At 41.5% G+C, this 13281-nt stretch overlaps 1 protein-coding gene across 3 annotated transcripts; it reads left to right on the forward strand.

Annotated features, from left to right (window-relative positions):
* The first annotated feature begins 1074 nt into the window (after nt 1–1074).
* Nucleotides 1075–7196, forward strand: LOC135109204 (mucin-2-like). Of its 3 annotated transcripts, none has more exons than XR_010272608.1 (5): nt 1075–1672; nt 2211–5803; nt 6109–6242; nt 6372–6658; nt 6864–7196. XR_010272608.1 is itself a non-coding variant. In XM_064020387.1 (5 exons), the coding sequence occupies exons 2-5, from the start codon at nt 1588–1590 to the stop codon at nt 6568–6570; spliced, it is 4011 nt and encodes a 1336-aa protein (XP_063876457.1). In that variant the 5' UTR covers nt 1075–1291; nt 1474–1587; the 3' UTR covers nt 6571–7196. The 3 variants fall into 3 exon arrangements, 2 of the variants coding, with proteins under 2 accessions (XP_063876457.1, XP_063876456.1); XM_064020387.1 differs by having other exon boundaries at nt 1075–1291; nt 1474–1672; nt 6372–7196; XM_064020386.1 differs by having other exon boundaries at nt 6372–7196.
* Nucleotides 7197–13281: the final 6085 nt, after the last annotated feature.

A 13281-nucleotide genomic window follows, 5' to 3' on the forward strand; every position in this document is an offset into this window, starting at 1 on the left:
ACTTCCATAATCCCCACATTGTTTTAAGTTTGTAAGTCTAACTAAAAAAAAAATGATAATAAATATAGTTCCATGACTCAGGTGGGAAATATTCGGGATCTATTCACCAGTCTACCATAAAGGAGTTACCTGCTCCTTACTAACCTCGTCCTCTTTAACCTTAGTGTTACTCATACTACTTCAGGAAAATATTTACATCTGCTGACCCTTGGCCATGCTCTGAATCAGCCCTGGGTAGGAGATAATCAGCTCCACTTCCCACCCAACCATTAGTGCAATGCTCTCGTGGTGTCCGGCTCCGTTGCCTGGCTTCAGAAAAATTTACTGGCTACCGTGACTGACGACTCCACACCCTTTTACTGGCATCATTTCCACTTCCCATTTGATAGATTTCATAGCCTTATGTTCGGGAAAAGTTATACTGACTTGTGCCAAATGTTACTTCCACGAGCTTACTGCCAACACGCACACTTTTCCCACATCCTACGTTATGCCTGGGAAATGCGACAACCGTGAATTACGACTGTATTTTGAAACTGCGCCGCACCCCCACTACTTTCAAAATGTTCTAATTGAAGTTACACGGTTTTTTAAGTGTTTTTATGGTTGTGGTGACAGATTAATAAGATTTCTACATTATTAACAGAAGAAACACTTGAGAACCCGGCTAACCATCTCTGTGGTCTTTATAAAATAGTCGTTGCGAAAGAGCAAAGCCTTAACCACAAATTGAACCAAGAAAATGTGATATTTAAGAAACACATGGCACTAGAAAATAAAACTAAGTAAACGAATAGAAGAATCGTCTGTTAAAAGATGTGAAAAAAATTGTTTGTCCCTGAACTTTAATGAAGCTAATTAAACACTCAGCCTCATTAAGCCTCAAGGGCAGACGTTGCATGGACGAGAGAGGCGAGGGAAGGAAGGCAGGAATAAGAAGGGAGGGAGGGAGGGAAGGAGAAAAGTGGAAGGAAGAGGAAAGAGAAGGAAGGGAAAAAAATGGAACTGGAAAAAAAGAAAATGAAGAGGAAAAGAACGGGACGGTAGGGAAAGAAGAAGGGATGGAGGGGCGAGGAAAGAGGAAAGCAGAGTAAAGGAAGGAAGGGAAGGTATAACGTAAACCAGATCTGTGACCGCCTCTCATTATGATACGTGACCCAGCGGTGTTGTATGACTGCGCGTGTATGTGTCCTGGCAATGACACACACACACACACACACACACACATTATGCAGTCCTCGCGATGACTCCCAGCTAAACAAAAGCCTTCTCTGGTGTCGTGTCGTGTCGTGTATGTCCACCACTCAGTGTTTCATCTCTTTCATCACAATCTTTTGCAAATTCAAGCTGCTAATCTCACTAATACACCACAAAAACCTAGCAGAAACTCATATATATCAAGAAAAACACGCTATATACAGAACCTTGATTATCTAGTGGACAGGTTACGGTTAAATGACTCTGCATCTTCAGCCCAATCAGGAGAGAGTTCAAAAGCCACCCCACCACCACCACCACGAGCTGAGGGGCGGTGCTGTGCCTCGCCCCGCCGGGAGATGCTACGGGAGGGCTACACGTGGAGGAGACATGACTTGCCTTCCCCTCAGCTGGCTCCTCTTCCTCCTCATTGTCGCCTCAGAGTCTCAGACGGCGGCCATTGCTGTCAAACCAGGCATGTATGGGGGTGTGGATGTAGGGTTGTGGTATGGAGTGGGGCAGGCAAGGTTGGGGTGGGTGGAATGAACAGTGCTTGGGTCATAAGTTGGATGTGAAATTCACTTGAAGTTCATGGAAAAAAGAATGTGAGAGTGAGTGTGTCTGTCGTATTTAAACTATGGATTAGACGATTATGTAAGATTATTAATGATCATTTAAATGGTTGCTGTAAGTTGTCTTTTCTTGTTAATACATAAATAAGTTAAACTGTCAGTTATTATTTGTTTTGTTTTTATTATTCAGTTTTAACTTTTTTTTTTATCTAATTAATCTAGCTGCGCAGTAAACTTTCATATTTATGTAACTTTTTTATTAATTCATCCATATGTCTGTCCGTCCGCCGCTCTCTCACTGTGTCCATCTTTCTGTGTGTCCCTGCTTGTCTGCTTATACATCTCCTTTTGTCTGTCTGTCTGCTTTTCGGTCTGTATCTCTGTTTGTTTATCTATCTGTGTGTGTGTGTGTGTGTGTGTGTGTGTGTGTTCCGCCAGCAGGCAATGGGAGTCTCAGCATCCTGGAAGACCTTGCTGTCGCCCTGCACCGCCTGGTAGCCACCCTGAACAGACTCAACCACTTCCTGGCCGCCCTCACCTCCACCACGCCTTTCTCCTCCTCCACCCCTTCCTCCACCGCCTCATCCTGCGTGACTAATGAGCGTATTTACACCACAAATACTACTATTTCTTCCACTTCAACTACTACTACTACTACTACTACTACTTCTACTACTACTGCTCCTACTTCAGTTTCTTCAACTTCTCCCATCCCAGTAATGGATATTGCGACTACTGCTGCTGCTACTACTACTGCTACCACCACTTCGTCATCACCCTCTCCTACTACCAACACTACTACAACGACCCCTACTACCCTTCCTAAAGCGCCTACGACCACTGCTACTACTTCTACTACTGCCACTACTACTACTACAACTACGATTCCTACTACCATTACTTCCACCTCCACAACGACAGAAACTACTACTACTACTACTACTACTACAGCTACTACACCAATCACGACTACTACCGTTCCGATAACTCCTGCTATTACTATCACTACTACTGCTACGCCTGCTGATATTATACCTCCGCTCACTAATAATGCTACTGTCACTATCCCTACCACCACCACTACTACTTCTACTACTACTGCTACACCAACTGACACGACCATCACGTTATCTACCTCCACTACCACCGCAACCACTATATCTACTACTACTACCGCTGCTTCACCCACTACCAGTCCCTCACTATCTACTACTACTACTACTACTGCTATTCCCACTGTCATCACCACTGTACGACCAACCACCCCCACCACCACTACTACTGCTTCTACAGAACCTACTACCACAACAACTACTACTACTACCGCCACCACACAACAGCCTGCCACCACAACTACTACTACACAACCCACTACAACTACCACTACCACATTACCCACCACCACCACCACCACCACCTCGACTGCTACTCCCACCCCATCACCCACCACTCCACCTACCACAGAACCAACCACAACCACCACCACCACCACTCCATCCACCACAGAAGCAACCACTAACACCATCACCACCACCACACCGACGATTGCTACCATCACTCCCATCCTTTCCTCCACCTCCTCCACCTCTACCAGCACCGCCCCTGTGGATAATGTCACCACCACAACAACATCCACCACACTCACCACCAATCCTTCAGCTTACACTACCATCAACAACAATCCAGTCACCACCATTGATATGCCCACCACTACTACCACTGCAATCTCATCGCTGATTCCCACCACTGCAACACCACCGCTTACTACTACCACTACTACTACCACTCCTACTACGATTGGAGAATCTTTGCCTGCTACTTCTTTGACTGACTCTGCTTCCTTGAGACTTGAAAGGACCACCACTACTACGAACGTTACTGACTCAACTAGTAGTGAACCATTTAAAACAGCAGCAACTACTACTCCTACTACTACTACTGCTACTACTACTATTACTCCACTAAACAACACTGTCTCTATTATCTCTGCTACTTCGCCAACTACCACTACTACTGCTACTACTGCTGATACCGTAACACCACTAATTGAAACTCCACTACTTGACACCACCAATACCACCACAACAATTGATATTACAACTAACAATACACCGCCCACTACCAATACTACCAATATCATGACTACACCATTTAATATCACTACCAACACTCCTACTACAAAATCTACTTCTGCTTCTACCATCACACAAGCTTCTAACACAATTCCGACCTTCCACACCCATTATACCACCACTAACGTCACCACAACTGATGTCGCCACCAACATCGCATCTACCACTACTGAATTAATTTACAACACCACTACTACCACCACCACGCAAACTAACATTCCCACCACTAGCATCACACCAAACATCAGCACACCAACTACTATCAGTGCTACCACAACCGATATTTCTACCACCACTACTACCCCCATCACCACAATTACGACTGCTGCCATCACCACCTCCACCACCACCATACCTACTACTACTATTACTACACCAAACATTACTCCTACCACCGCTACCTCTACCTCTACCACTACCACCCCCACCACCACTAGCTTAACTACTACCCCTCCTACCACCACCACCACTACTACTACTCCTGCTACCACCACCACTACTGCTACCACTACTCCCACCACCACCACCACCACCACCACTAGCACAGCTACTACCCCTCCTACCACCACCACCACTACTACTACTCCTGCTACTACCACCACTACTGCTACCACTACTCCCACCACCACCACCACCACCACTAGCACAGCTACTACCCCTCCTACCACCACCACCACTTATACTACCCCTGCTACTACCACCACTACTGCTACCACTACTCCCATCACCACTACCACCACCACCGCCACTAGCACAACTACTACCCCTCCTACCACCACCACCACTTCTACTACTCCTGCTACTACCACCACTACTGCTACCACTACTCCCATCACCACCATCACCACCACTGAGTCCAACCTCCACGCCCACACCACGAGAAACACGAAAGAAGATAGAAGGGAAGAGGAGACGAGAGAAGAGTATGAGGGAGGATGGGAGGACACAAGAGATGATGACTCCATGAAGTTCGTCGACGACCACAACTTGAGGAGACGCAGGAGAGCTGACGATGAAGAGGAGGAGAAAGAGAAGATATTTAAAGGACAGGGAGCGGACTCAAGACGGAATGAGAACACGGCAAAGTTTAGCGGCCGCACTGCGAAGATCTACGAACACTACTTGAGGAGATACAGACGAGGTAGCAATGAAGAGGCGGAGAAGGGAGTGTTTAAGAAAAGACAGTGGGAGAATTCAAGACGGAATGGCAACACAGGAAAGTTAAGCACTGCGAAGACCTTCGAACACTACTTAAGGAGACACAGACAAGCTGACGATAAAGAAAAGGAGAAAGAGAAAAAGGAAATATTTGAGGAAAGACAGCGAGCGAATTCAAGACGGAATGACGATACAGCAAACTTGAGAGACAGTACTGCGGAGACTGACGAACACTATTCTAGAGGAACCAAACGAACTAGCGATAAAGAGGAAGAAAAAGGAAAGAAGAGGACATTTGAAGAACACCGAGAGAATTCAACACGCAACAACAACACAGTGAAGTCTAGGAACCAAATGGCGATGACAAACAAACACTACACAAGAAAACGCAGACAGATCGATAATGAAGAGACAGAAGGGAAAGAAAACGCGGGAGAAACAGAAAACGAACTAACCTCATCTCTCAACACAACATGGTGGCAGCGCCTAAGCACGTGTCTAGCCTCCGTGCAAGTGGTTCTGATGGAGGTGGATGTGACTGCGACCCATACAGTCCACGTTGCTAGCCTGTGGGACGCCGCTGAGACCTTGGACGCCTTAGTTGAGGAGGGCGCTGCTTTGAGATTACTAGAAGGGGATGCTTTGAGTGTTGAGTTACGGGAGGCGATGGGAAATGTGCATCAACTTAGCGAGAAACTGGCGAACGTGACGCAGGTTGTGGAGGCTGCTATCGCTAGTGCCAAGGTGAGAGAGAGAGAGAGAAAGAGAGAGAGAGAGAGAGAGAGAGAGAGAGAGAGAGAGAGAGAGAGAGAGAGAGAGAGAGGTTCATTCATCTCTTTATCTGTTAATCAATCAATCAATTAATCAATCATTCTATTACTTTATTTTATATGTCTATCTATCTATCTATCTATCTACCTACCTACCTATCTACCTACCTACTACCTACCTACCTACACGCCCATTTATCAATCTACCTATCAATCAGTCAATCTATCTATTACTCTATCTACATATCTATCTACCTATCATGTGTCTCTCCCGTGCAGGCGTGGCAGGCGGCGATGCTGTCGGGCGTGTGTGGGGTGCTAGGCGTGTGTGTGGTGGTGATGGTGGTGGCCCTCGTAGCGCGCAGACCCTGCAGGCGACGAGGCATTCTGCACATCACGCCCAAGGGAGATAGGTGAGAGAGAGAGAGAGAGAGAGAGAGAGAGTATTCACCTCATACCTTAGTCACATATAATCCATTGTTGGCTCGGCTGTTAACTGACTGTGCTTTCTCCCTCTCCTTCTTCTCTCCCTCCCTCTACAGGTGTCTCAGCCGCAGCAAGATCCCCACACATGTCTACCTGGATAACACCTCGCCTGTGTGCACCAAATCCTTCGTCACACATGCTTGGAGGACCCTGCGCCGCCACCACCACCACCACCACCACCGTGACAGCCGCCGCCCGATGATTCCTCTGGAGTTTCTCTCACACCAAGCTGAGGCTGCTGAGAGTACTGGCTGACGGAGGCGCTGACGGAGGCGTTGACGGAGGTGCTGACGGAGGTGTTGACTGAATTAAATGCTCGTCTGTCTGTCCGTCTGTCTGTTAGGTATGCGTTAGTGGTTCACGTGGTGTATTTGAATTGTGTTAGATGATTTTTTTTGGATTTATAGGTTTGTGAAGTGTTTTGTGGCTGTTAATTGGTTGCAGAAGGTTGTTATTATTGATGATAGTAGTAATAGTAGTAGTAGTAGTAGTAGTAGTAGTAATTATTGTTATTATTGTTGTTGTTGTGGCAATGCTCCATCTTTCAGGTTTCAGTACATCCTCTAGCAGGTTTTGAGTGGAAATTTCCATGGGATGACCTTAGTGAACGGAATGTTCTTCGGCGGAATTTCCACACACAGCAGCGTCAAAAAACCAGGATGCAGGGCTGGGAGGAAATTTTGTACTTGATTGTTTCGTAATGGTTCACTCTCAATAGCGTGTGACGGGAAGAATAATTACACCATTACAATAAAACAAGCTGTAAACATTGTACTCTAAAATCTTTCCTCTGTGACTGTAAGTTCCGGACCTTCTGAGTACTGCAAACGCTCAAATACCTGTAAAGAGTTGATATTCCAGTAAAAATATCAAGATGTAAAGGGCTTTTTTTTTTTTTTTTTTTTTTTGAGAGGGGAGGTATTTGAATATAGGACTTTTATGTTATATTGGGAGAGTGGGAGTGGCGCGCAGGTGTGTAATGGCGGTGTAGTGGTGTGTGGTGAGCCTCTGCTATCATGTTGCGGTGAGCTGTGTGCGTGTGTGTTGTTGCTGTATGTTGTTGCTGTATGTTGTTGTTGTTGTTGTTGTTGTTGTTGTTATCATCATCATCATCATTATCACCTCTGTTTAATCGTTGTTGTTGTTGTTGTTGTTGTTGTTTTCATTTTTTTCTTCTTCTCGTCCTTTTTATTCTTTTCACCTCTTTCTTTTCTCGTCCTTTTATTTATCCTCCTCGTGGTTTCCTTTTTCTCGTCCTTTCCTTTTCACGTCCTTTCTTTTTTTCTGCTCGTTCCTTTTTCTTCACCTATTTTTTTTTTTATTCTACCCTACTCCAGCCACCACCCAGCTGTCCATTGGCCGTCACTGCACGTGTTCCATCAGATCCGTATCAGGTTCACGAGGGAAAACCCGGGGAATAACACTCAGGGACACTAATCGAGTAACCTCCTGCATTCACCTGTTCTGTTTAGCGTCCCTCCTTCACTCTTGCGTCCTCTGGTACAAGGGTATAGTCTCTCATCCTTGCTGTGGTGTGATGTCAGTCTTAGAAAATCCAGTAAGGAGTAGGTAAGAGTTAAGATTGAGGACAGATGTTAAAAGGTCACAGTTGAAGTAAATAATGGTGGATTGTTCGAGTTAAATGAAAGAAAAAGCAAAAATAGAACTAAGCAGAAGTAAAACTATACATAAATACAGCAACACAAAAATAAAACAACTCAGTGGAAGTAAATATGGCAAATTGTTCAACTAAAATGACAAACAAAGTAAAAATGACGAATGCAGTTGAAGTGAGTATGGCATATTGTTCAACTAGTATCATATACAGAGCGTGGTCCTGAAGATTATATTCTATATTTTACAACACTTATGCGCCGCACCTTGACTGCTTTTGAAAGCCTTTGGTTGAAATTACACGTATTTTTAAGGGTGTTTTCATGCTGTTTTCGTGATTGACAACATTTCTGCACTATGAACATGAGAAACACTTTTGGTAAGCATGTCTATGGCCTTTGAAAATAGTGGTGAGACAGCAAAGCGTTTCAGAATACGGGTCATAAGAATGTACATACCTGTACAAAAAAAAAATAAATAAATAAATAATTAATTAAATAAATAAATAAATAAATAAGTAAATAAATAAATGAAAAATGAAAAAAATAATAAAAGTAAATAAATAAATAAGTAAAATCAAATAAATAAATAAATAAAATAAAATAAAAATTTTTCCGATAAAATTTTTCAACTAAGATTAGAGATGATCAAATCATGAAAAGTAGAAGAATAATGTTGATATAAAAGTATAAATGAATAAAAAAAAATGTATTCTTTAAGTATCTTATTTTTTTTTTATTCGAAAAGTGAAGTATGATTATGGACAATAAAATCTTGAAAATAGAAGATATTATCTATATGAAAAACATGTTATTAAAAAAAATTTCGTGTCCTAATTTTTTTAAGGTTAAATCTGTTTATTTTCTACACACCACTCCTAAAGACTCAATAGAATATTTTACACATGTACAATGGTTCTTCTTTAACTAACTAAAAGATTTAAACTAAACTAAGCTAAGTGAAATAAATAAATAAATAAACAAAGTAAATGTAATGCTATTTTGTTGCTAAAAATAAATAAAATAAATAAAAACTAACTAAATTAAACCTAATTAAAAAAAAAGATAAGTAAGATGAAGGAAACAAACTAAATTTCACGCTATAAAAAAAAAAAAATATAAAAAAAATAATGAAAAAAACTAACTAAACTAAACCTAGCGAAAAGTAAAAAGCAAATAATGTAATACAATCTATGAATTTCTTAATCTTGCATCATAGGACAGACTACAGAATGGGGATAGAGAGTCACCATAAAGCATAAGATATAAACACGCCCATATTTAATCATGAAAACTTAACCATTCAGTGTTTGCTATAGGATCATAACCCTTTCTCTGCCAGTCAACCTTTCCCATTATCATCTACAAGTTTTAAAAGACTTATATTTTGTACTGGAGTCTCTTAAATTCGTATTTCTGCAGCTTAGCAAAAAATAACTTAACTTCATATTCTTCTTTTTCATCTGTATGTTCGTCCAGACAATTGTTATATTTATTATTTATCATTTATATTTATTATTTATCATTTATTTATCTATTATTTATTATTTATTATCTATATTTATGTCAGTGTTAACAAGAGCAGAGGAGTGAAAAGGTTGAGGTAGCCGGAGGACGCACCACCACCTTCACCATCACCACCACCAGTAGTAACCAGTCTAGTGTGGTTGAGTGTTAGTGAGAACCGCGCATAGGTGAGGCGGACAGACCAGTGGGATCAGGTAATCGGAAATCCCGCGTGATCTTGACCTCTATACCTCACTCCTGTCTCGCTGATATCGCCTCTCTATTGCTGGGTCTGTGTGTGTCCACGATCCATTTTCGCCTTCCAAGTAGGACGGAAGTGCTGGGATTCCTAAACAAATGGGGTCTTTAGTGTTTTTTGTTTGTGTTTGTATTGGTGTTAGCTTTCCAAGAGTGCCAAGTCGCCTGGTGGAAGTTTACATAAGGTCCACCACTGAAAGTTAAAGGAAAGACTGGGGAGCTCAAATATTTTAGTACAAGTAGTTATATCTTTGCCAAGGGTTATTCAAATGGAGTAACAAGTGTGGTGTCATTCGCTAAAAGGGTAAAAATGAAGATGGGATTTGAAAATATATTTTGCTCCTCCTCTTCCTCTCTCTCTTTTTTTTTCATTTTTTCATCCTTCAAAAAGACGAACATCTGAATTAAGCCTCCCCCCTCCATTTCTCTTTTTTTTCCTCCTCCTCCTCCTCCTCCTCCTCCTCCTCCTCCTCCTCCTCCTCCTCCTTCTCCTTCTCCTTTTCCTCCTCTTCCTGCATATATAAATAGGAACAAATGAGTGAAGTTATAAATAAACTGAGGGAATGAATGTTGTAAATACGTGAATGTGAGGAATGCTTTGCTAAATGAGTGACTGTGTGAAGATGTGTGTGTGTGTGTGTGTGTGTAATTTTAATTCAACAAAATAACTCACTAATGATTAACCAAATGACTAATATAACAATGCAACAACGAAAAGCAACAATGATAAGAATCAGAGCATCAGTAACAAAGCATGGACACACACACACACACACACACACACACACACACACACATATGTAAGTTGTTTGTACTTCTTTTTTCCGCCTCTTAAAATTCTCGTCTTATTCCTGGAAGTGACTCAAAAGGAAACTGTGGTGATGGTGGTTGTCAGGCTGAACTGGGAGAATGATGGTTGTTGTTGTTGTTGTTGTTGCTGCTGCTGTTGTTGTTGTTGTTGTTGTTTCTTCATTATCTCCTCCTCCTCCTCCTCCTCCTCCTCCTCCTCCTCCTCCTCCTCCTCCTCCTCCTTATCTTCCACTAGCGCATGATAGCGGTAGTAACAATAGTAAAAAAAAAACAGAGAAGATAAAAGAACACGTACCATCACCTATCATCATCATTGTTATTATTATTATTGTCATGCGTGTGGGGGTAGTGGTGGTGGTGGTGGTGGTGGTTGTGTAGCATGACTCAGCACGTGGTGGTGGTGGTGGTGGTGGTGGTGGCTGTTTCCAGATGCTTTCGTTCCCCCCAAGCAAGTAAGAGACTGGTGCAAGAAGTGCGAGGGGGGGAGGAGAGAGAGAGAGAGAGAGAGAGAGAGAGAGAGAGAGAGAGAGAGAGAGAGAGAGAGAGAGAGAGAGAGAGAGAGAGAGAGAGAGAGAGTACTAGTGTTATTTATGATGTTTTTATTAGTGTTATTATGAGGTGGCGATGGTGGTGATAAACGTAAAAGTCAAGCAGAAAGAGAGAGAGAGAGAGAGAGAGAGAGAGAGAGAGAGAGAGAGAGAGAGAGAGAGAGAGAGAGAGAGAGAGAGAGAGAGAGAGAGAGAGAGAGAAACCGGTGCTGTTCCCTGTACGCCGCTGTGTTCTGAGAGCGTGGCTGTTTCAATATGTACTGCTCGCCCTGCATATAAGCTTCCTCCAGTGGTTAGCGATAAGGTACTGTAAGCTAGCGTGTTGTACTTACCAGAGCAACTGAGGGCTCCAGAAAAGTTAGCAGCTCTTGACAGTAAAGGTTGTAATGTTATTAGTGGTGTTATATAAGTTTTAGTTGTTGTAGTAGTATTTGTTATAGTTCTTGTTTCTATTCTTGTTCTTATTATTATTCTTTTCTTATGCTAGTAGGACCGAAATACCACCACCGCTATCACTGCTAAAAACAACAACAACAATAACGACAACAACAATAAATTCGTTCATCAGTAGATACTCCCCCTCCAAACAGAACCGAACACATGATATAGATAAGGGAGTGAAAAAAAAGACACTCGGAAATGTAACAGGAAGAAGAGTGAAAAAAAAAAAGGAGAGAACCAACCCCCAAAAGAACGTAAGAAAGAAAAAAACAAAAAGAACATGAAGTGAAACGAAAAGAAAACGGGAATATAAGATGTGGGAAGATTTCATATCATCCTTTGGTAAAAAAGCAAATGAATAAAATAAAAAATAAGTAAGAACCATTGAATACTGCTATTATGTTAAAGATTGCATTTATTTGTCACTCGTACAAGTATATTTTCCTTTCACAATAAATGTATTTGACTTGGGTGGTAAGGATTCTCTCTCTCTCTCTCTCTCTCTCTCTCTCTCTCTCTCTCTCTCTCTCTCTCTCTCTCTCTCTCTCTCTCTCTCTCTCTCTCTCTCTTTCTGTCCATATATGTAATTTAGAACGCGGAGAAGAAAGCAAGTAGAAAGCGCGGCGGCATGAGAGAGAGAGAGAGAGAGAGAGAGAGAGAGAGAGAGAGAGAGAGAGAGAGAGAGAGAGCAGAATTATGTCTTTTGTTTTGAGAATCAAGATGAAATAATTGAGCTTCGTATTGTATTTTTCACACATGCATTTGTTGTGGAACTTGAAAAGAAATATTAGTATGGTTAGGTTTCATTGTGTGCTTTTTTTTTATTCTATGAAATAAATAAAGAAAAGTCAAACTCCATCATATTTTCTTTTTTCTTTTTTCTTTTTTTAAAAAGATTTCGGAGAATACAAGAAAAGGAAAATAAAATTAGAAGGAAACTGAATTGAATTTCTATCCTATTTCTTTTTTTGTCATGAAAGAAAAGAAATTGAAAACAGAATAAAGAGGAAAAAGAATCGATAGATACAATGAAGTTATTTACCTTTAGGCAGATAGTAAAGTGTAAATAAAATAGAAAAAATAAATGAATAAACCGACAGATCAGTCCAGTTATGAAAAACTAGTGAAAACAAAAATGAGAAGAAAAGGAAAGGAATAAACATATCCTTTAGTTATGAAGGAAAACAAACTGAAAACAAAATGAGAAAAAAGAGAAAAGACAAATTAATCTAGTTATGCGTTAAGGAAGAAAGCAGAGTGGAGGTAAAATGAGAAGAAAAAGGAAATAAATAAATGTCTCGTTTAGCTATGAACGAAAACAAATTGAAACAAAAAACAAGAGAAGAACCGGTAAATGTTGTCATTATTTATCTTATGAAAGAAAACGAAAAAAATTGAGATTAATCTACTTACATGTTAGAAGAAGAAGAAGAAGAAGAAGAAGAAGAAGAAGAAGAAGAAGAAAAGAAGAAGAGGGAAGAAATAAAAGCATCGTTTAGTTACAATTTAGTTCAGGTATAAAGAAATGGTTCAGATCAGTTCGTCTTGCATCACGTGGCGCTGTTTTTGCGCGTGCGATGAGGAAAGAAAACGGGCGGTTCATTGTGTTCCGGTGCGGAGAGTCACGTCCGGGAGGCGAAGGAGGAAAGTGTCCGGGTAAGGACATTCAGGCAGATTCCCAAAATTGGTCGTGCGAGTGGAATAGAGGGTGAAAAGTGCTTGTTTGAAGAGAATAGAGATTGAAATGTGCTTGCGCTGTTAGAATAGTGGCTGAAGAGTAAATAAGTTCG

The sequence above is a fragment of the Scylla paramamosain genome, chromosome 18 (genome assembly GCF_035594125.1).
Source record: "Scylla paramamosain isolate STU-SP2022 chromosome 18, ASM3559412v1, whole genome shotgun sequence".
NCBI lineage: Eukaryota > Metazoa > Arthropoda > Malacostraca > Decapoda > Portunidae > Scylla > Scylla paramamosain.